Source organism: Emys orbicularis, chromosome 5 (genome assembly GCF_028017835.1).
Source record: "Emys orbicularis isolate rEmyOrb1 chromosome 5, rEmyOrb1.hap1, whole genome shotgun sequence".
In the NCBI taxonomy this organism is placed as follows: Eukaryota; Metazoa; Chordata; order Testudines; family Emydidae; genus Emys; species Emys orbicularis.
Window position 1 is genome coordinate 84,039,343 of NC_088687.1, and position 25,101 is coordinate 84,064,443.

Here is a 25,101-nt window from a genome sequence, read left to right on the forward strand (position 1 = left end):
GGTAGAATGGGAAAATATTTAGGGGCTTTCTGTACTCAGTTTTTCATGTCTCTGCTAGGATTGTATGCTTGATGTGAAAGTTTAATTTTTTATAGCATAAGTTGTATTTAAATACAGTCATAAGCAATTTACTATGGTTTTGATACTTACTGTAAACACTAAGGCTCAATTTTTCATATAGGTGCGCACCTAAGTGTACATGGACTTGTACACATACCTATTGGAGGCACATGGTTCTTCAGATGCACATGTACAGAGTTGTGTACCTACACATACCTATAAATGCACACAAGATCCAGACTTGCTATGCACATTGGAAGATAGGCATGACTAAGTCTGGCCTGAGCAAAAGTGTATACATATTTAGACATACTCCTGATTGAAAATTTGGTCCTTAGTGCATTTCAGAAAATGCTCAGCTGTAAGCATTTTCTTTGGCGTTCACCAAGTACTTAGTGCAGTATCTTTCCTTGACATATTTTAATTCTCAGTAATTATAAATGCTGCCAAAGTTTTTAAATTTACCAAATCTAACTTCATTATGACCATACCTTCCCATTTTTGCTATTTATGTGTGTGTGTTTGCATTTGCATGTCTCCATCAGAATTTCATGGTAAGTAAATGAAAACACACTCTCATTGTAGTTTGCACTCTGCAGTTCACTGAAATATGGGACATGCATTCTACTCTACTATAAGCAAGCTTCACTGTGCTTGCTGTTCTATTATATAAAATTAATACCAGTCTTTTATTACATTTGTTGCACCAGGAGGTGTAAATAAATAGACTCTCAAATATCAAAGTAAGGAAAGCAAAGCTTGTTTTTGTGGCATAGGGTAATGATAGTTGAATGATTTTATGGCTGAAGCAGACATTGATAACTGCAGTTTGGTAATACAGGTGTAAAATTCCTGCTTTTTTTAGTGGACTGACCCTTTGAGGGATTGCGTTATGGGAGTTGCTGCCTTATACTCCATTAAATTACACTGGCAGCTTTAAAAATAATTACTTTGCAAAATGTTTCTGGTATATATGCTATTGCTGGCTAATGAGGCTTCTGCATCACTCCCACCTCCAAAAGAAAATCTGCTACTTTGGATTAAGGCAGTAAGTTCAGTCAGTTGTATTGTGGCTCTAAGCTGTTATTGTCTTTTTGTGTGCATGCATGTGTGTCTGTTAGCACAGGACTAGCACTTTGGATAAACGGTAACTGCTTCGTATCCCTCTGGTGGCCTCATGCGGGCTCGCGCATGAGTTTCACAGTATAATTGTCCCTCCACAAAGAAGTAGCCCTTTTGTTTTAGGTTGGTATTGCAGTCAGAGCACACAAAGCATTCTGGGTGCCGGTACTTGTCACGCGCCTTCACCACTGCACCACTGTTTATGAAAATAAAGAAGAGAAAACTAGATTAATAGAGGAGAATGAATTTAGAGTAGAACAGAAATGCATGGCAACATGACATATAAAATAAATACTGTTTCTCTATCATAGGGGGCTTTTTGGTAATGCCCGCGGAGTTATGTGCATGTTCTGCCAAGTGCTAGGAAAATATTTTAAAGCTGGAAGTTGATTCTGAGCAGACCTTTTCCTGTGTAAATATAACATGTCATATGGAAGTCTCAGTACTCCACTGGAAGATCAGTATTTCAAAGACCACTGCCTCTTTCAACTATCGTATACAGCAGGGGTTGGCAACCTACGGCACGCGTGCCAAACACAGCACGCAAGCCGATTTTGAGTGGCATGCTGGCGGCGTAAGATCAGCATTTTAATTTAATTTTAAATGAAGCTTCTTAAACATTTTGAAAACCTTGTTTACTTTACATACAACAATAGTTTAGTTATATAATATAGACTTATAGAGAGAGACTTTCTAAAAAAACGTTAAAATGTATTACCGGCACGCGAAACCTTAAATTAAAGTGAATAAATGAAGACTCGGCACACCACTTCTGAAAGGTTGCCTACCCCTGGTATACAGGGTATAATGTAGCCCAGCAGCAAGGGAGTGAAAAGAGTTTAGAAAACAATTCCTGTGACTTAGCCACCAAGACCTGAGTTCAGGATTCTCTGTATCCCTGTTTGGAATTACTGACACCATTGAGATCTTTGGCTGGGAATTTCTAAGGAGCCAGAAGGAATGAGAACTCCCATTGAATTGGGAGTTGGGTACCTTACTCCATTAGGCAGCTTTGAGAATTGCGGCCTGATACAGTACAGGCTATGCGGCTGCTCTTTTCAGTATATGTGTTAATGATGGAGTGTGGCAAGAGGTACCAAGAAGCTTGAACTCAGGCCTCTGCAAGTGAAATGTTTAAGACATTATGTTAATGATTTTAGACAGTTTATTTTTTTAAGCTTTTCAATGCACCTGTAATTTTTTTGATTTTTTCTAAAATTACAAACAGAAAATTCCTTAGAAAATCCTCCTGTATTTTGTAATCCCTTTTGAAGATTTATTCTATAGCTATAACGTTATTAAAATTAAGAAAAAAACAACTTACACAATGCCATTTCCACATTTGTCACACAATGGCACTTTTTGTACACTTCCTGCACCAGAAGGCATCTTTGTTTCTGGTGCTCTCACGCTCCTGGTACCAATGGGACGTCCATCTGAGAAACAGAACATTCTCATTTATTTACAGTATAATACAGAAGCATCTGGCTATAACTAAATGCTTGCTTGAGGGTATCCACTTTATATTGATTTATAAGTAAGGCCCTGCTTCAATTGCAGGATGATTGTCAAAAAATTGCTGCCGAGTTGCGGACAAGCCATGGAAAATTGCGGAAAAGTAATAATGGACCTTATTATTTGTGGTAATAAAGTCCATTATTATTTTTCTGTGATTTTTCCGCTGTCAGCCATCAGGTGCTGAAAGCGGCGGCCCCCCTACTGTCAAAACTGTGGTGGAGGCGTAATATTGTAGAATCTGCAATTTCCATAATATCGCAAGTTAAGTAGGACCTTATTTATAAGCTTTTGCTTTCATTAAGTAATGTTAGAGTTTCTCTATACAAGGACCTTTACAATAACCTTTTTTTAATTTTGAGGGGCCAAATCTTGCATCATCAATGTTAGGGGGAATATTGCTATTAACTTCAGTGGGAGTAGGATTGGCCCTGAGTGGTGTTCTGTGTTAAAGTCAGCTAATGAAAAGATTACTTGTCATTAAGGCTACGATTTAGTCATGGGTATTTTTAGTAAACGTCATGGACAGGTCATGGGCAATAGTGACTTTTGCTAAAAATACCCCTAACTAAATCTTACCTGGGGGGAGGGGCAGCCCAGGGCCCCGCTGCCCCACTGCTGCGGCTCCGGGTGTGGGGTGGCCCATGGCCACACTGCTGCAGCTCTAGTCAGGGGCAGCCTGTGGGCACCGCTGCTGTTCCCGAACCACTGCTCCGGGACAGCGCCTGGAACCAGTTGCCTGGGGACCCTGAGCCCAGACCTGCTGCTCGGGTGGCCCTAGAGTCAGCCACAGCAGGTGCAGAAGTCACAGAGGTCCTAGAAAGTCACGGAATCTGTGATCTCCGCCTCCACTCTGGGCGGTCCAGGGCCCCTCTGCCACTGCTCTGGGTTGGGGGGCAACCCGGGGCCCGTGAAAGACTCACAGCCTTACTTGTTATGTATAGAGTTAACCTTTAAATTCATTCTGAAAGATTGATAACACAATATGAATAAAAAGTGATATCAAAATCTAGGCAAAAATCTATTATGACATTATACATGCCTTTTCTTGTAAACTGTTAATTTTAGATCAATTTTGTTTAAATTCTGCCCTTTATATTTAGTACAGATATAATAAAACTGTCAGAATTTCATAATGCTCTTTTCCCATCTGTTTTATTGTGAAAAACTCATCAATTATAGTATTTTTGATAGAGTATAATTATGGGAAAATGCAAGTGCAAACTGTATTCTCTTCAACCAATTTTCTAGCATCATTTTGTTTTTTTATTTAGGAGTGTGTGCAAGAGAAGAAACTTAATTGAGGAAAGAGTTTAAAATTCTTCCCCCTTCTTTTCCTGGTTTAGAAAGAGATGGCCAATTTTCTTTTCCTGTTTCAGTGGTATTTTTATCTCACCCCAAAACTTTTCTCATTCAACATTTTTATCATTCAATCAAAACATTTTTGCACATTATCAGTCTTAAAAACCTGACAAGAGTCTAAAAAATTTGATTGATAAATGGAAGTCTTAAGGCTAGTTAATTGTCATAGCACATGTTAAATATTTAATAAAAGGGGTAAAGCAGTAAAATGTGAAATTGAATTTTATAGCTCTAATCCTTGTCTATCTTCTTTTCAGGTTTTCCCCTTTCAACACATGGAAAAAATAGAGTGCTGGGAACAGATATATACAGTAAATTGCTGCCTACCAGAATCCTCGGAGACTAAATCCTGGAGCACCTTAAATGAGCCAGATTGACGTGGTTGACTGGGCCCTTCCGGATTGTCATGCAGCATCCTGTACACATCAGATTGAGGTACAGAGGTTGGCACTGGTTCACTGCAACATGAACAAGGGATGAGCAGGTAAAGAGAGTTAACCAATATAACTTTAAAGCAGTAGAGCTACCGGACATAAGAATATGATTCAATAAACAAAGTTATGATAAAAATCAGTTTACAGAATAATTGAATAGGCCTTCCCCCTCACTAGATTGGCATGCTTTGTATAGTGGTGAAGTTCTGATATATCTTTCTTAACTAAATAAATATTCCTGTTATTGCTGCACAGTATTCTCATAAGCAAAGTTCTCATTTTACAAATAAATATCAAAGTTTATTCAAGCTCAGAAAAGTGACTGTTAAAATGGCACCTTCTGATTAAGCAACATATCCAAAGACTGTGTCTTTGAGTCCAATTTCTGCACTTTACTGATAAATCCAGTTTTAGTACTATTAGCCCAGTAGAGCAAATACAATCAGGGGAGAGTAACCTGGATTTCATATAAGTGCTATTTACTATTCTATTCTACCTCATGCATCAGCTACATTTAGAATGCAAAATCTTTATTACTGATGATGCTGAAAAGACAGAGCTGAGCTTGATTTTCAGATCCTAGATTGAGTTTATGGGACTGGCAGTTAGAAAAGTCATCTCTTGATTTATACATTTAAAAAATTAGATGTAGAAGTCTAGCTAGAGAATAAATATGATACCCCGTGATATTATTTTTACAGTTACTTTTCTGGCTATAGCTGCATTGGAAATGGGCCATTACTTGTCTTTACCCTCAAAACAGCCGCAGCCCTGTAAGTCTGCAGCCAAGTCACCAGCTGCTCTTTGACTTAATTTCCAGAATACCATTTTCAGGTCAAATAGCTTCAAGGGTAGTATTAAAACATGATATCACTCACACTATTAAGATAGATTTGCAGAAATCTGAACAACTCAGTCTTTCTGCAGGGCATCATCAGCCAATCACTAGTTAATATATTAATTATGATAAAATAATCGTCAGTGTGATTTACTTAACTTATGTTCATAGGAAAAGACAATGAAACAAATGTTCCAGCGGCAAATGTTTAAAAGCCTAGCTTTATTAAATGAATTTTTTTTTAATTAAATAAAATTGGTCTGTTGCTTACTTTTTGTAGTGTCTGCCTTAACAAAATAAACACACAGGGAGAAAATCAGGCCCCATTAAAGTCAATGGCAAAATTCCCATTGACTTTAGTAGGGCCAGGATTGTATCCCTAATATTTCATAATAGCTGTCTTATATTAAGCATTATTACTAACAAAATATACAGGTATGGTGAAGAACAGACACCCTGGATGCATTGTGAAGAATTAGGCTGAAGACAAAGGAGTTTCAACTTTTTGAGTATTAGGGGAACTAAGTAAAAGCAGTATCGTATATTTTTAATGAAGCATATTACTGCATTTATTCAGAGATAAATGTTAATTTTAAGTCTCTCATTATGAGCTTGCTCCTACTCCCAACCTTATGGTAAAACTCCCATTGCTTGCAAGGGGATTGGACTGGGCTTTGTGTGTGTCCATGTGTCTCGAGTTTCTTGAGAGTAAGGTTTAGAATATGAAATGGAATAGAAATAGACTCAGGCCTGGTCTACACTGGGGGGGGGGGGGGGGGGGGGATCGATCTAAGTTACGCAACTTCAGCTACGTGAATAATGTAGCTGAAGTCGATGTACTTAGACCTACTCACTGCGGTGATTCAACTGCTGCTGCTCCCCTGTCAACTCTGCGGGTGCCTCTTGTGGCGCTGGAGTACCGGGGTCGACGGGAGAGCGCTCGGGGGTCGATTTATTGCGTCTAGACTAGATGCGATAAATTGACCCCCGCTGGATCTATCACTGCCCGCTGATCTGGCGGGTAGTAAAGACGTACCCTGAGTGACTGGTCAAAAATCTTTTGTCCTATGTTTGCATGTTGGATGCCCTGATTGTCTATAATCCTAATTTGTGGTCAAACTTTGAGGTCATATTCAGTGGGGGCCTGGAGATATCTGTCCCAGGTCTGGTACTAGTTATTGTTGGATAATGAGAGTATGCTTATGAAATTTATGGATGACACCAAGCACTTTGAAGGACAGGATTAGAATTCAAAATGATCTTGACAAGTTGGAGAGTTGGTCTGAAATCAACAAGATGGAATTCAATAAAGGTGAAGGCAAAATCGTATGTACAAATACAAAATGGGGAATAACTGACTAGGCAGCAGTACTGCAGAAAAGGATCTGAGGGCTATAGTGGGTCACAGATTGAATATGAATCAATAATGGGATGCAGTTGCAAAAAAATCAAGTATCATTCTGAAGTGTATTAATATGAGTGTCATTTGTAAGACACAGGAGGTAATTATTCTACTCTGCTTGGCACTGGTGAGGCCTCGGCTGGAGTATTGTGTCTAGTTTTGGGTGCCACACTTTAAGAAAGATGTGGACGAATTGGATAGAATCCAGAGGAGATTATAACAAAAATTATAAAAAATTTAGAAAACCTGACCTGAGGAAAGTTAAAAATAACTGGGCATGTTTAATCTTGAGAAAAGAAGATTGAGAGGGGACCTGATAACAGTCTTCCAATATGTTAAGGGCTGTTATAAAGAGGACTGTGATCAATTGACCTTAATCTATAGCAAGGAAGATTTAGGTTAGATATCAGGAAAAACTTTGACTTAAAGATAGTTAAGTACTGGAATAGGTTACCAACAGAGATTGTAGAATCCCTGTCATTGTAGTTTTTAAGAACAGGTTAAACAAACATCTGTTGGGGATGGTCTGGATGTACTTGGTCTTCCTCAGGATAGGTGGGATGGAGTAGATGCCCTCTTGAGGTCCTTTCCAGCTCTACATTTCTGTGATTCCCCAACCAGATATCTCTGAGCTGTTTTTAAAACAGTGAACTAAATATCTTTCCTCCTCAGCATACTTACTACTTTTTACTCTTGGTGAAAGTACTGTACATAAGACATATGCATTGTTATTAAATTTACTTTGGTGAACAAAGACTGCAGCAAGTAAAAGGAAAAACCTTCATTTAAGTTTAAAAAAAAATCAACATTTTTTTTATTCCTACTAATCGTTGATTTTTAACTCCTTACCCAGATTTACTTATTTTTAACATGTTCCCAAGAAAAATCATAAGTAATGGTTGTAGAATTACTTGTTACACACAAAATTTACTTACCAGACACAAGACTTTAAGATATCTTTTCCAAGTTCATGCATAGGGAAAAGTAACCCCCAACAGTTGGGACATTTCAGGGCTTTGTGCAAGGTCAGTTCCCAAACTGGGAATGCCTTTGCCATCTATGAAACCTGAATTTTTATCCTTAATCCAGGATTCCACAGGGGGAGAAAGCAAGTTGGCTTTTTAAATTTTTTTTATTGATGATGGATAACCAGGCAGTAGGGCAGTGGTGGGCAACCTGCGGCCCACACTGCTTCTCGCGGCTCCCATTCTGGGCATGGAAGACTGCAACAGAGTGTAAAATGTCGTATACTGACTGCTTTAATTTTTCTTCTTCAGATGATAGGGATAGGTGTCATAGGACCCAGTTCTGCAAAGAATTATGCAAGTGCTGAACTTTAAGGACTAGAATAGTCCAATTGAACTCAGTGTGACTTCGTTAGTGCTTAAAATTAGCTGTGTGTGTAAGTCTTTTCAGGATTGAGGCCCTGGTCAGGAGTGGATCAAGAGTTTTAAAGAGTAGCTACAGTTATCAGCTTGTATTTATCAGCTGCAAATAGAGGGAGATTTTTTTTAAAGTGAGTCTGACCTGTAACACTTGTCTTTTGTATGTTGACAGACATCTTTAACAATCTGGGTTAGAAAAATATTTTTAATACATTAATAGTAGGGCTGGCTATTAATCGCAGTTAACGCCTTCAATTAACTGAAAGCAAAATTAACATGTTAATTTTTTTAACATGTTAATTGCATACCTGTGGGCCCGGTGGGAGGCATCGACCGGGGGGAGAAGGGGCTGAAGCCCCAGCCTGCAGCTCAGGAGGAAGCATGGTGGGAGCTGAAGCCCTAGCCTACAGCTTCGGAGGCGGCAGGGGGGCTGGAGCAGCCCCAGCCTGCAGCTTCCCGGGCAGGGGTGGGTGGGTGGGGTGGAGCAGCTCCAGCCCGCAGCTTCCTGGGTGGCAGGGGGGCTGGAGCCTTGCGCCCCAAACCCTGAGGTTTGGACTGAAGCCCCGAGTCCTGAGAGTGGCTGAAGCCCTGAGCCCCAGGCCCCGAGGGGGGCTGAAGCCCCATAGCTCCCAGCCCTGACTCTATATTTGAAAATATAGAAATTCCCAACAATATTTAAATAATGGTATTCTAATATTGATTAACAGTGTAATTAAAACTGCGATTAATCATGATTAATGTTTTAATTGTGCGAGTAATCACAATTAATTTTTAATCGCACAATTAATCACAATTAATTTTTTTAATTGCTTGACAGCCCTAATTAATTGTATTTTAATATAAGCTTCAAAATCTTTAGTTGCAGTTTAGATAGCTTTTAAAATTTAATGTAGAAACAGTATGGAAATTGATAATGTTAATGCTTTAGCAAATATATTCAGTGCACATGCTGGCTCTGATTACCTCATTGAGGGATTTTCCCCCAGAGCTGTAGAAACTTGGCCCTGCAGTGTTTCCATTATATTATCATCTGAGTACATCTGCAGAGGTGTATTAAACTGAGCATGTACAATCTTGACACCAGGAAGTTCCATTTCCAAGGGAATGTTAGGGGCCATCTTAGATGCAGCTTTCAAGTCAGTAGGGCAGATAGTGCTAACAGAAGAGGGGGTACTACGTCCACTGCCACCATCAATACCGGAAGGAGTACTGCCTCCACTGTGTTAATAGCCAGTTTACAGAAAGGTGTGCAACACATACCCAAAATAAAGACAAAATAAACAAGTGTAGAGATGTTAACATGACTGTAAAGAAAGAGATGAAATCTATCAAATATAGAAAAGCAAAAGTATGTTTAATCTAGTCAACTTTACTTCCTTAATTCCCTACCCTCCCCCACAAAAAAACAACACCTACAAACAAAACCCGAGAACAATCAATTAAAACCTCTGAATCTGTGAAAGCCCAGTGCATAAATATATTTTCCCCTGTCACTGACATTAAATATAACCTTCTGAAAGTTCAGAGTACTTGGAAAATAATATTACTTTGTACTTTTAACATTGTGCCTTTTTCAGAGGATTAATGAAGCCTCACCATACCCCTCTGAACTAGGTAAGCATTACTCCAGCCTCACAATGGGAAGTGGAGACATTGAGAGGTTAAGTGACTTGCCCAAGATCACACAGTCAGTGACAGAGCCAGGAATTAGAACCCAAACTCTTCATTCCAGTCTGTGACCTAAATGATACGTTACATTTCCTCACTTGAAAGGGTTTTCTATAAAGAAAACTTAAAATAACATATGTGACTTTTTTAGATTGTCCTTAATACTAACCTATAGTATTTATTACACCTTTAAACTTATTTCAACAATACATTTATTTAATACATATTTTTTCCATATATTTTGTTGAAAATTTCAAAAAAAGTTAAAAATGTTAAAAAATAACTGGACATACTTTTGCCATTCTAAATTATAACAATTCCAAGCAGAATGTAAAATGGCCCTTCACAAAAACAGAATAGATTCTCAAAGAATATGAAATGAATCTTGGTCTCTGTTACTTTTGAATTTGACCTTATTTTTGATTTAGAATGAAAATAGGATGTTGGCTACAACTCCAGTTTTAGAAAAGCTGTAAAGCCGCTGGGCATTAATATGAGCAAAACCTCAGGAAAATGATTAGCAGAGTAACGTAGTGAATATTATATCAAAATGTTTCTTTTTAGTGTCACTGGTTTTACCGTTTTTCCCATAGCACTTAGGCCCTCTTCAGCCCTAACTGGACTCAGAGGGTTTATTTTTCGAGGGGGCAATTTTTCCAGGAACAATGTATAATTCAGGCCTTCCACAGTCATCTGAGACCACTTCCTTCTCAGGGCCACAGTCGTATAAATATGGTAATCAAACTCTTGGGAAGGATTGTGATTCAATCTGCTTCCCTCAACTTACATGTTTGTGTACTGATAGGTTCTTTCCTGGCTGACTCCTTAGTAAATCAGGGAGAAGTTTATATTGCTCTCAGTTTGGATTCAGAGTAGCAGCCGTGTTAGTCTGTATCCGCAAAAGTCTGGAGATACAGTACAGTGCCTGCCTGACAGCTACATTTCAGAACTCTGCCCTGGAGAGGAGGAAGAGAGGCTAAAATGATCCAAAATTATTCTCCCTTTAGTTCTTAAGTGGAATTTGTGCAGGACCACATTCTGAAAGTTTAAAGAGAGAAACATTCCTTACCATCAAAGGAAAATTAATTCCAAAAAAGACAGGCAAGTTCCCAAGTAAGTATGCTGTCCCAGCATGCCCCAGCCAAAAGCCCATAGAAGGGAACAGTCACAGATACACATGCCAGTGCTTAGAAAAATCAGGGTCACACTTTAGAAGATTTGAATCCTGTGGCAGAGCAACACTTGTTAATGATGAGTTTCAAAAAATGGAATACATTAAGAGAAGGCCAAAAGAAGCATAGCTATTGCTACCAGCAACAAAGAGAGGCAATGCTAAGTTAGTGTAAAGATTTCATACATGTGTTAATTAGTTTTGTCAGCATGAAGTCTATAATTGTGCCTAAAATTCCATTTATTGGCCAAATCCTACAGTTCATACTTGGTTCTTATTTTGGCAAAATTCCTATTGAGAGAGGACTGTAGGAGTTGGCCTTATATCCTGAAGAGAGATTTACAACTGAGATGTGTTATTACTGTATTTAATAAAGAATAATATGAATGTAACCTGTTTTGGGATGTAATCCGCAACAGTTTCTTTGAGAACTTCAACATAATAAATTAAAATTCTCTTTTGGCAAATGTGACCTTAGGTACCAAATAAGCAGAATTTGCTTAACGTATATGTTCAGTCCAGAGGGTAAAAAATTAACTGGCAACCAATACTATTGCCGCTACTTTGCAATTGCATAGCACCATTCATCTGAGGCTAATAAATAATACTTGAAATTTGAAGTATACAGAACTTTCCATTGTCAAAGCACTTTACAAATATTAACTAATTAAGACCAGAAAGCTTGATCACCTTTCTTATCAGATTAATTTTTGCATCTAATTTCCCATCTGCAATCCTGGAAAATGGTCATTTGTTTAAATATGTATCTTTTACAAAGCATTGCTTGATTTAAAAAATGAATTTTCAGAACATACATTATGAAACAATCCTAAATATTCAAGATTATATAGAATGAGAGTGCTTACTGTAAGAAGAATAAATTCAAAAATATATGACCTTTTATAGACAGTCCCAACATTCAACTAAATGAGAAAAAGGTGATACTAATATAGTTGAACCTTGTAAATTCTCACTGCGATAGTCTACAAGTCCAAAATTGTCACAAAAAACAGTTTCACGCCACTTCTCTGCAAAGATTTAATAATAGAGTGCTGTAGTGGGGTCACACGTAGATTGTGACCTGTCCTTTGTGCCAACACATGGGAGTAAGGGGGCATAAGCTACACTCTGACTCTTCTGTGCCAGTGCTCTCTACTGGCACTTCTTGTGTATGGGAGGAGCAGGCCCCATAGAGTAGAGCTGCTGCATCCCCACCTCCTGCAGGTGAGTGGGAAAGGGTGGAGTGGACAGGAAGTGGGTGGACTGCAGACTGCAGTTAAACTGGCACATTGGGAAGCATACACTACAACAGATCTAGACCTAGTGCTGTTTACTTCTTCTCAACAGCTGTGGGGAGACTGAGGGAGAGAGATGGACTCCCTGTGCCAAAATCTCCCGTCTAGGGCCCCCAGAGGGCAGTGCAACAATGTGCTGCCCCTTGCAATGCACTAGATCGTAATCTGATGACCTATCCCTCAGATTGTAAACTTTTCAGGGTATGGATCTTGTCATTTGTATGTGTCTGTGAGATGCGTAACAGCTGTAGAAATAATAATAACTAAGAATATACATAATTAAAACTAAACTTAATTTGTCAAAACAAATGAACAACACCCTTAATCTTTTTAATTGTACTGGTTCACTAACTGGACAGTTCACATAATTTGATAAACTGTATGTGTCTTCCCATTATGAATAGGATGTCAGTGAGGTTCATGCCAACTGCTTTGACGTCTCAGACTGCTGTATCAGACTTGAGTTGCTGGAATTATGGCACAAATATTTTTTACTTTGAAAATAAGGTACAGAACTGAAGCCACTGGTAGTAACAAAACTCCTGTAACGGAAAGCAGCGTCCATAGAAATTGGGCCACTCAAACCTGTGAGGCCTCCTAGCCTATGTAGCCACAGAGGCTGCCTTTGATTCTAGAAGGATACTTTCCCTTCTATTTTGATCAAGTAGTATTGTTTCAGGCATTATAACGCCCAATTATATGAGAGAGAGGTTAGATTAAAAAAATGGAGCTCATGTGCGTAAACTCTTCCCTTTTCTGATAGTTTTGCAACTCTGTGGAGCTCAGATTTTTCTTTTATTTAGTTCCTCTGCAGCAGATTGCATTGTGAATAGGTCAGCCTGTGTGGCCTTTGCAATCTACATGGTTCAGAGGATCCTGATATGACAGGTTGGATTAAATTCTTAATTAGCAAGTTTACAAGTCATACGGATAGTGGGACTAGAGAATTTCACAGCTCCATAAACTTGTCAAGGTCAGATCCTGATCTCAATTGCACTGATGTAAATGTTGACCAGGTCCATTGAGTTGAAGAACCTTCATTGTAGTTATTCCAGACTCTCACCAGTGTAACTGACATCAGAATCTGGACCCTCTTCCTTTAGGAAATGGAAGCCTGAGCTCTGCAAAGCATGCATTTTATTTTTTAAAAGCTTTAAAATAAGCTTTAATCGCATAAAATAATTTCAAGTGCATTAATATCACATTTTCATATGAATTGTAAGTATGCATTAAAAAACCCATGCATCCAACACATCATACAGCTAGAATTTATAACCTGCTTCGGCCTGAGACTATGAAAGGTTTGGGACGAATATTATGCTTGTGTTCAAAGTAATTCGTATCCTGTAAAAAAAAAAAAAGGATTAAAATAACTTCCTTCAGTTGATGAATATTTATTACTGGGTAAAATTAGCGTACACAAAGGTTACAAATTGTTACGAATCAACTATTTTTATGTTGCATACTAGTGGTATTAAAAACACACTTGCTGTTATAGTCAGAAACACAGAAGAGTACAGGGTAGTGTAAGAGAGAAGGATGGTGTGTAGTATCGCAGCCAAACCCAGTGAAGGGGAATTTTTAACTATCTGCATTATCACTACTTTTATAGCTGAATGTTCACTCCTGGATGTTAAAAGGAAATTGCTTCATTTATCACCATTTTTGAAAAATATGACAGAAGTTTAGAGTATCAGAAAGGAAAAATAAAACAGCAAGAGCTGGACTTTTGAATGGACAACAAAACAGAGTAGTATTGCCACAAAAGACCATGTAATATAAGTAAATATTTTTTAAATAAGTTTTTCTCCGACAATACCAATACTTACTTTTGAGATGAACTAGGAATTAGACCCCTCAGTTGTCCCTGAAGAGCGTCTTGAATATTGCCAGATGAATACAGCCCAATTGGAGAATTATAGGAGGAACTCACTACCTGTCTTTTGTCATCAATGTTTGCTGCTGCAACAAAAGGCTGGGCCCTTCTGTTATGAGCTGTACCAATAGGCTTGAATTCCTGTACGTAATAGGCAGACAAAATACACAAAGCTACAGTGCACACTGAAGCTAATAACGAGCAAAACTGACAACACTGGAATTTGTTAATCTCATCTTTCTCCACTGGAATTTAAAGACTTGATTAAGTAAACCCAAAGGTTACACAGACATTCTGTGTTTATCCATTAAACTTTCATGCGCTGAGTAATCCATGTATATTCAAATATTATTTGTCTGCCTTGTGAAGACAAATAGAATGAGTGGTATGTTTGCAAATATACGTAAAACCTTCAATAATTTAGTAATTGGTATAAGGGTTGCATATAATCATATACACTTAAAAAGTATTTTTCTCTTTTTTCACTGTTTGCTTTATGAATTTTGTCTATAGTAAGCTTAATTGTTTACCTTAATTGTTAGCTAGTCCCTGTCCTCTGTTGTTTGCGTGTGTTTGTCACACAGCAATAGGGGAGAGAAACACATTTTAAAATAGGGAAATGAGATTGTAAAGCCAAAAAATTTGGCAGGGGACCATTGGGGAAGGCATAGCTCCTGAAATTATTTTTAACTGAAATAGACTAAATTTCATTTCTAGGGAAGAGGTCAATGTCAGAGCTTCTATTAGCCCATAAAAAAGAAAAATCATAGATACATAGGGTGCCTACCAGATGATGCAAACAGAAAAAAGCGGTTCCTATTAAAAGAGAAAGTTAAGAAATAATGAACTGAAGAAGACTACAAGAACAGCACGTAGGTAAATCAACATAGAGAAGTTCATTTGCAGTTTTGTGTTGCTGTACATTGTGAAGGGAATGCAATGTAACAGTATATTAGTAATTAGATATTATCTTTTACTATCACTGAGGATCATTTCTAATTTATGTAATGTATTTGATTCACAGTATTGGAAATTAATTCAATTCCATCATATACATTTAGGTCACAATAAGCAAATATTAAAAAATCCTAAAAATTGTCTTTTCATCTAATTTTTAATTGTTGTTGACAAATGAACAGAAGACGTGACATCGTAATAGCATCTTCACAATGTTACAATGGTCAAAAGTGTGTTTGCATTGTTGCAATTAGTTAGACTTAAATTCCCTTTTCTAGGAAAATCATAATGTGCACAAAATGTCAACGACAAAACATACAGCAGCTGTTAAAACAGTCCAGCTCTTGTGTTTATCATACTTAAAACTAGGAAAGTTGTTCCTTTATACTAGAAATTTAGTAAGATCCAAGAGCATTCAAAGTCAAAACAGGAATAAGAAGGAATTACAATATTTAATTATGTTGTTATAGCTAACAGATGACCTTCTAATCAGTACAGGGCTAAGTTATTTTCATTACTATGTTCATGTCAGAAACAGAGGGAAGGTGGCTCAAGCAGTTTACACGTATGAACAGTGCTCATAGAATGAGTTCAGGACTGGGGCCACATATTAATTAATAATATATTATTATTCATGTTGTATACTTTAATAAAAAGTACATTATTGTTTATGTTTTGGAGGTGTCCTAACACTGAAGGACCTTTAGTTTAACTCATAGCACAATGTTGGGAGATGTAAATTGGTGTCAAATGAAGGTGTGGGAAGGGCAGGGACTCGTATTTTAGCATAATTATCATGCTTTAAAACTTGATTGCAATTACTAATACATTCTGATCATATATATGATGGTGATTATTGGATTCTTTTTCTGGTTTTGTTTAGATTTCTACCCTTAGCTATATAATAATAAAATTAGGGAAAGTATAACATCTTTCCTATTCAAAAATCAAATCACACTGAACACCATATTTAAAATGACAGGAAATCCACAAAGTAAGGCAGAAGTAAAATATAATTTAAAAAAACTACTGTAAGAAAAACAAACACAGTCATTTTAGCCAAGGTTAAAAAAGGGAAAAGGAGAAAGAAAAGTGTATGATATACAGCACTGTTTCACACTGCTAGTAGAACATAAAAGAACAAACCAAAAGAAGTGTTTATTATGAAAGCAACATGCATTAGCCATTTTAGGCAGACTTATTTTCTCTGACTGTTTAAACTAGTGGAGATCCTTATGTTCTAAATTGCTTTGTTGCATAACACTGTGTTTGGCTGTGTTACTAATACTAATAAAATGGTCTATTATTTCACAATATTTATCCATCATATTACATCATATTTCAATAGAAATGAAAAAGCTGGATATTTTCTATCAGAATCAATCAAGGTGGCCATCAAAAATAGCTCTCAAGCAGCATTTCCTATTGTTAAGTAGTATTTCTGCCATAGGCTTCACTGCTTGCCCCTGCCCACAGTTCTTCCTGGAGTAGGAGGAGAAAGTGTGCTCACCACACTTGCAGTAAGTCCTTGTCCAGCTGGCTAAAAGAAATGAGGGCGCTCTCTCTGCAACTAGTCGCAGAGGTGGAAGAAGAGGGAATGTCTACCTGCAGAGAGTGGTAAGAAGCAGGAAACAGCTGAATCAGGTTTGGGGGGAAGCATTGGCCTTCCAGCTGACCAAAAGGGTGTTGGTGTTTATACCTTGTGCAGTCTCAGTGAAGCCCACTTTTACCTTTATTGGGCTGGCAGCACCCACCCTCCCACCCTTAGATTCTGAAAAAGGACAGGGTTCTTTCATGATCCACTGTGGGCATCACACTAACCCTTTTTCCTTGGGGGCTTTTCCTTCACCTTCCCCACAGCAAGGTTAGGGTCTGGCAGGGTGAGGCAGTGGGGTTAGGTTATAAAGTCATAACTCAGTAAGTAGAACTCGTGGCAGATGTCCAGTGCAGATACTCGTTATGAAAGGGATATGGTTATGAGATAAAATTGATTGGAATAGGATGTAAAAGAAAGCATTCTTTAGGGAGCTGAGGAAGGGTGGGGGTGGGGGTGTGTGTTCAGGGCACCTATGTCTTATATGGCAGGGTGCCAAACCCCCCTCTTTTTGTAACCTCTGGATGGTGGGGTCCAAGTGAGTGATTATGTGAAAATGATTAAGGGAAGGATGATGACCTGCACTGTAAAGTATATTGCCGAGTATTCCCAGATATTTTAGGTGAATAAAGTTGTGACCTAATTACACCACATCCATTGCCTCCTTTGTTTCGTTCTGTTGTGGCTGAACAGTGTGTGTGTGGGGGGGGAGGGGGGGGAGATGGGGCAGTATTCAGTGCTGTGTATAAGAGCCTATGAATCTTCTAAACTCTGTGAGACTACTTAGCCTATTTCTTTCTTATGCTAAAGGTTCCTAGTTGAAGTTCCATGATTGGAACTAGGTGAATTATTTTTAATTTTTTAAATTTTTATATGGCCTCCTGTGAGCTTCTGGAGAATGGCTGTGCACCTGCTGAAATTTAAATTAAACTGAACTCTCTGCTAGCATGCTGGAGCAGGGAATCACTTATAATGTGTTTTATATTTTTGGTTATTTGTAATTGTAATTTTAGAACTCTCAAACAGAAGTAATACATTTCAGAGTCATTGATTGTCATGTAGATTTTTGCTCGGGCATGCATGAATCTTGATCTATATTATTATTTATGTACTGTTTAATGTTCAGTTTTTAAAAACAGTAATATTCTTGATTTTTTTTAATGTTTATGATACTTTACTTACTGTAGTAAACATTAACTTTATATTAACAAAGGTTTCTGTCTGGCAGAGAGTCAAAAATTGTGGCTGGATTTTGAAAAGGGTCCTGTGTTTACCACAACTATGACCTGTGGAATAAGTTCAAGAGAGACTTAAGAACAGGAAATGCTTTTAATAGAACTTGATGGTTTCCTGCTTTTTCAGACCAACTCATGGATGGACAAGCTTTTTAATGTAGTGGATTTTGAGTTTAAGGAAAATACAATGCTTTGGTATTTGTTCACTAATCTTGGCATTTAAGGCCTTTATTTAATTCAGGCATTGTATCCATCTTTCTCTCAGTTTTCAACAACCTTAAATCAATGTGACTTAAACCAGCATTTATTATAGATGCACTATAATTCACCAGCTCAGGCTAAGATATGAGGAACATTAAGAAATTTTGCCACTATATTTCTTTTAGTAGCAGAACTTATATGGCAGTCTTCAGGTGTTGTGTCTAAATATGCAGTAAAATAAATCTCCTTTAATTTAAAGTTTCATCTGTTTCAGAAACAGAATTTTTGTGCAGAGTAGATCAGTATGATGGATGATCTAGAACAGTGGTGGGCAACTGCGGGCTGCATGTGGCCTGCGGGCCGACGGTTGCCCACCTCTGCTCTAGAATGATAGTACTGGATTTCAAATGTAAATACTCCCGTAAATGGTTCATCATATTTGCTTACAAGCTCAACTACTTTTCTGAAGACCTATCTGTTGCTGACTATATATAAACTTTTTTTATTTCCCTTTTAAGGGAAGAAGTAGACATGCAAATGAATGTTGACTGTTTAGTTTAGCACTGTGGTTTTCAAACTTTTTTCAATTGTGAACCCCTTAATAATTTTGAATGGAGGTGTAGACCCCTTTGGAAATACTAGATACAGTCTGAGGACCCCCAGGGGTCCACGGACCACAGGTTGAAAACCACTGTTCTATGGGAATGACAACATTTTGTGAACTCCTTAGACATAGTCTGCGCATCCCCAGGGATCCATGGACCACAGGTTGAAAACCACTGCTATAGCAGGAGCAGTTTTTCTGATGACAGTAATGGAGATAGCTTTTCAATAACTTGTTGCCAAATAGTACTTAACTGTTCAACTACATTATGTGTTTTTAAAAAACTGTCTCCTTTAGGCATAGAATTATAATGGTGTAGGCTTATTGTCACTCAGATTTTTTTTTCTACAGCTTTTTCTATTTGGAGGAAACCCTGACATTACAAAAGCTTTTTCTTCCGTGTATGTCCTAGATACCCCACAAAACTATGCATTTAAAATAGTTGTATCATTTCTTGATGCCTGGCACCATACTACTAAAATTACTATACTATTTTTGCTAAAATACATTGTACTAGTTAATACAAAGGTTTGTAGGATATTTGGAAAAAATAGGTAGAATTGGAACCTTGAGATTATATTCATGTTTAAAAGCCTGTCAGAGCAGGATTGCATCACTTATTTCATGGAATCCACTGGGATGGACTCTGTTCCTAAATTTATTGTGGAATAGAGAGTCATGATAATCTATCATGGAATAATATATTGAAATATTTGTTTTGATGCTGTCCTGCCAGCACAATAATAATCTTTTTTCAGCTAAGATTGAAATCATAATATTTATGTACACCTCTACCTCGATATAAAGCTATCCTCGGGAGCCAAACAAATCTTACCGCGTTATAGGTGAAACCGCGTTATATTGAACTTGCTTTGATCCACTGGAGTGCGCAGCCCCGTCCCCCCGGAGCACTGCTTTACCGCGTTATATCCGAATTCGTGTTATATCGGGTCACGTTATATTGAGGTTGCGGTGTACTAAGGCTAGAGAATGTATGGCAAATGGAACAAAGCACTGTGAACCACATGCTGAAATCTATCCCCTACAGCCTCTAGAGCTGCAGTTAAAGTGGATAGTTATACATTGATCAGTGTGGACCTGGACATCCCTCCCACATGCAGATCTGTACAAGGACTTCGATATAAGTTCTAGGCAGGGGAGAATTCAAACCGATTTCATTTGCCTTGCTCGTGTGCAGGGATAAGGACTTTACCTTTCTTAGCTACAGATAGAATGTTCCAGTTTATGACTAATCCATTTGATGGCTGTCTGAATAGTTTAGTCTTCCACAAATTCAGAATTTGCAATTTTCTAAAGCTCTGTGGCTTTGCGTGGTGCCACAATTGTTTATTGAGTTAAAGATACTCAACCTTACTGCACCACCCAGTTCAACTGAGTGTCACGTCACAAAGACTGCTATGGTATTATAACTGAATAATTTTGATATTTGACATTTAGTCCCATCTGAAGAAATAAAAAATATGATGGATGAAATATCAAAAAGAGATACAGCAATTTAAACAACATTAGTATCAAAGGAGATATTTTCTTTCCATAATAAAACTATAGTGAAGTGTAAAGTTTTGAGAGAACGTTTGAGGCACTATGCAGTTTTTCCACAAGAGAATTTTAGGTTTTATTTAAATGTAAATGTGAAATTTAAAATGTCAATCATTTAAAATCATGTCCATGTATTTAATACATTTTATGATTTATATCAAGTTAAGTAGACAGTTAGTGGAGGAAATGTGCTATAAAGAATTATGACAATGAATGAGACAATTTAGAATGTGAAAAGCTATATTGAAATATGTTGGTGACTTATAAAACTTCTTACCTGTGGATCAGCTTCCAAATTTATTTTAAAGGGATGAGCTTTGCCATCTTCTGAAACTTGTGGAGACCATAATCTACTTTCTGCCCTATAAATAAGAGAAAAAATCCCTCCCATAAACATGGCACATATACATGAAATATATACACTGCAAACTTAAAATCTGAAGTTTGTTCAAAAATCCTTTTGAATGTTTTAACATATAAAATTCTTTTAATGACGTGGACAGAATCTTGTGTTGTTTTTGTGAATTTACTAGTCAGAAAACGTACATAGTAAGTTATACATGAAGATACGCTGTACTAAAGATTATGTATGGCTCTATAATAGTTTCTTCTTGAGTTCAGGTTTCAGAGGGGTAGCCGTGTTAGTCTGTATCAGCAAAAACAACGAGGAGTCCTTGTGGCACCTTAGAGACTAACAAATTTATTTGGGCATAAACTTTCATGGGCTATAACCCACTTAATCAGATGCATGGAGTGGAAAATACAGTAAGCAGGTATAAATTTACAGCACATGAAAAGATGGGAGTTGCGTTACCAAGTGGGGGATAAGTGCTAACGAGGCCGGGTAATTGCTAACGAGGCCAATTGAATTGAAAGCTTATGCCCAAATAAATTTGTTAGTCTCTAAGATGCCACAAGGACTCCTCATTGTTTTTTCTTGAGTTCAGTGATACCAGGAGCAGCAGGCCCTTTGTACCTTTCACCTGAGGTTCTCAGAGCCTTTCACAAATACGAATTAAGCAAGCCTGAAAAGCAACCATGTGAAGTTATTACAATTTCAGTTGGGAAAATGCAGAGACTTATGGCCTGTTTTTCAAAATTAGGTAAGTGCAATTGACATATGTAAAAAGCATAATTTGAGCATGAATTGTTACAGTTTTGTATGCAGACTGGGTAACTGTGCAAATGATCCTTTGCATCCCTTTGGCATGCATAATAGTAGTAATTATATGTGTAAATTTAGAATTTTTACATGCTTACTTACACATATCTTACTCTGAAAATCAGGCCCTAACACTGACATACATCAAGTCAGTGAGAGAGCCTTAAATAAAATGTAGATTCTCTGACTCCCAAACCTGTGCTGTAGCCACAGTGCTCTCGCCAATAAACATGTCTCTTGACATGAAAAGGAGAACTGCAGTAATATGGTCAGCATATTTTAAAAGTTATCTCTGTGGCAATTTAATGACTGAGTTAAATTTTCATCTGTGGCTCATATATTTAAAACACTGATAAATTATGGACTGAGTTTACAGCTGCCCCATGCACAGAATTTTCATCAACCTTAGTAGAAATGTTGTGAGAACTACAGCTGCAGATTCAGGCCCAGAAAACATAATTTTATGAAGCACCTTGCACTCTTGTGATCCCAAAGCATTGCCTAAAGGAATGAGTCATTTGTTATTATGCTATCTATTTAATTTAGACCTTGATTCAGGAAAACACTTAACTTATAAATATGTGCTTAAGTTCATGTTGACTTCAAACTTTAAAGGTAAACAAATGCTTAAATGCCATCCTCAATAGGGATGCTTTTCTGAATTGAGGCTTTAAGCCATGATCCTGCAACTGGTTTTGCATGTGTTTAACTTTACAACCATCTGTAGCCCCGTTGATGTGAATGGTACTACTCATGTTAATAATGTTAAGTATGTGCATAAGTGTTTGCAGAATTAGGGCCCTAGATTGTAATGGCCTGATCCTGTGAGATGCTGTTCCCATTGAAGAAGAGATGGTCAGCACCTTGCAAATTGGACCCCTGGTCTCCTGTATGTCTGTAAAGTTCCATGCACATTAGTGGTGCTACAAAAATAATACTGATAGTGCAGGATTTATAGACATGATCCAAAGCCCATTTAAGTCAATGGACAGAAAGTGTAAAAACCCTTATGAATTCAGAAATATCATACACAGAATCTTAGATGCTGGTATCTGTTTAATTAAGAAATGGAATACTATCAATTAGATCATTCCTTATTCTTTTTGAAAGGATCCATGGAATATGTAATGTCTACCTAGACAGTCATCGGATAAGAGGAAAAAAGACCTCAGTTTCTTAATGTCTCCTCCAAAAGTAAATATGATGTTGTGGTCCGTACATATAATGAAATACCTCTCAATTTTGAGACAAAGTTGATGTGATGCTGCTTTAATTCTCTCCTGTGCATCGTTATGAGTCATGTTCTCTGTACCATAGCCATCAATAGCTAGAATGACATCACCAGGACTTAAATTGGCTGCTGAAGCCTTACTTCCTGGAGTAATCTAAAAGATATAAGAAAAATATAATTTATTTTTTACTAATTTTTTAAATTAAAGCACATCTGTGAATCTCTCTAAATAACAGTAATATTAATTTTCACTTTTTGAATACTCTGTGTATTTTCTAATATTTTACCAGGTTTGAGACTAAAATGTAATGTAATCCCAATGTTAAAAACAAAAATTACAGCAAGAATATCTATGCTTTCTCAGAAACAAGCAAAAAAATTGAGTGCACACTTTGTCTCTAATTGTTCACTTCTCCTAATTAATTCTACCTGTTGTCTTTACAGCTATGCTGTCACCGTGTGGTTTTGAAAAGAAAATAAGAAAAGGTTTTTTTAAATACACATTTCCTAAAAAAATCCAGCTGCATGTAGAAACTCTTTCAGGTTTTATCTATTTTCCTCTGCATCCCCTTTGTTTTTCCTTTATTTTTTTTTATCTAGCTGTTATATTTTTCTTTGCTTTTTACAATGCTTTTTCTGTGTAAAATGGTTTAAATATTTATTAATCTAATAAAATATAAATCCAGACAGAATATTTGCAAACAGGAAAGGCTGGCAGCTATAATTATGACCTAAAAAAGGCCATCCCTCACAAATTCTGGATGTCATCCTTGCCTGTGAATATGAGATTTTACACACTTCTAAATTGACGCTATATTTCTATACAGGCCCTCTACTTTACAAGAAAAATATTATGGTGACATTTAAAATCCAACCAGATAAGCCATTTTACACCAAACCAGCATTTCATCTCAACAGATTTGTTAATTCACAGCCTTTGGAGGACCAGATTGTACCTTTTAGACACTGACCATCATTGAGGTTGAAGCAGAGCTACCCCTCTATCCTTACCAAAAGATCATTCTCAACTGCTGGGAAAGAGAAAAAACAGCTTTTAATGGGAGAAGAGCAATTTGTTCCTCCTGTTGCTTGTATTGGCCCTTTTCAACCTGAGCAGCTAGTCAAAGTTTGGGTCCCCCGGGATGTTCCAGGTGGAAGTAGAAATTGATGGAGTCTGGTATTTTCTTTGATGCAATCTTGTTTATTTGCAAGGAATGTACAAAATCCTGTGTCTCTCAATGCAGAAGGAACCAAGAACAAACGGAGCATTTTTTAGCTTACAGTCCCCAAGACTCTTTAGCAAAAAACAGACCCAAAAACTCACTCTCTAGTTTTTTTCCAGGATCACACTGGGTACATCTACCGTGAAAACAAACAAAAAAAAAACCAACCATGGCAGCGAGTTTCAGAGCCTGGGTCAACTGACTCAGGCTCATGCTGCAGGGCTAAAAATAGCTCTGAAGTTGTTCCTGCTCAGACTGGAGCCTGGGCTCTGATACCCACCACCCTCACTGGGTTTCAGAGCCCGGGCTCCAGCCTGAACAAGAATGTCCACACTGCTATTTTTAGCCCTGTAGTGCGAGCCCAAGTCAGTTGCCCCGGGCTCTGAGACTTGCTGCTGCAGTCTAGACATGCCTATTGTGCTTACAGGCTTCTGCTTGGCTTTCTTGCCTCTCCTCCTCTCTCCCTTGTTGTCTGGCCTCTGTTTCTGTGTATTTTCACACCCTTACACACACCTGGTCACAATACCCAGTTGAACCCTTCGCCCACATAGTGCTAGTTTCTGGGCAGACTTTCTTAGGCTTTGTTTTAGTTGTGGCCCCTTAATTGTCTTTTACACTATCTTAAATGGAGGACTTGTTCATACATCAGTTTGAATGAATTTTTAACTCAGCCCATAATAAGGTTTCACCTACAATAAAATCCCCCCACTCACCTCAGCCTTGTCTGTCATCCCAATGAGGCCTAAAATGACGATACCCAATAACCCCACCCTAAACAGAAAGAAATAATTTAACATATTGCTACTGATACAAGCTTAACTATTTACATTTCTACAGTATCTTTCTGTCAGGATAGTTTCATATCACCTTTCAGTCAGCCCCTGAGGAATGCCTATTGTTTCTGCTGAACTTGCTGGCTGAAGCAGACCCTGCCTGTTCTATCTGAATGGGGAATTCATCTCTGTAACAACTTTTCTAGCCTCAACTTCCACAGCTACATTCTCAGATTTGGGGGGGAGGTGGTCAGGCAGGCAAGCTGAAGTTCTGTCCATCAAACTGTAAGAACTAGCCTCTGTGTCCACTATGAAAGGGGATTTGAAACATGGATAGGCCAAGACAGGAACAATCACAAAAGCCTTTTTCAGTGTGCTGATCACTTTCCCTTTTTTTCTATTTGCTGCTTGTCAGAAACATTCAGCAAACAAA

At 37.7% G+C, this 25,101-nt stretch overlaps 1 protein-coding gene across 4 annotated transcripts in view; it reads right to left on the minus strand.

The window, feature by feature from the left end:
- Positions 1-1,181: 1,181 nt before the first annotated feature.
- The window catches only part of PDLIM3 (PDZ and LIM domain 3), a 40,664-nt gene continuing 16,744 nt past the window's right edge, over positions 1,182-25,101 (minus strand). The window contains exons 2-8 of one of the 4 annotated variants that reach the window (XM_065405069.1): positions 22,675-22,826; positions 20,557-20,641; positions 13,529-13,596; positions 9,082-9,336; positions 4,387-4,517; positions 2,507-2,618; positions 1,182-1,378 (exon numbers count right to left, since the gene is read on the minus strand). In XM_065405069.1, coding sequence (XP_065261141.1) covers positions 1,189-1,378; positions 2,507-2,618; positions 4,387-4,517; positions 9,082-9,336; positions 13,529-13,596; positions 20,557-20,641; positions 22,675-22,826 — 993 coding nt within the window. In that variant the 3' untranslated portion in view covers positions 1,182-1,188. Of the gene's footprint in view, positions 1,379-2,506; positions 2,619-4,386; positions 4,518-9,081; positions 9,337-13,528; positions 13,597-14,081; positions 14,270-20,556; positions 20,642-22,674; positions 22,827-25,101 lie in introns of all 4 variants that reach the window. The other 3 variants (XM_065405072.1, XM_065405071.1, XM_065405073.1) reach the window with 3 other exon arrangements.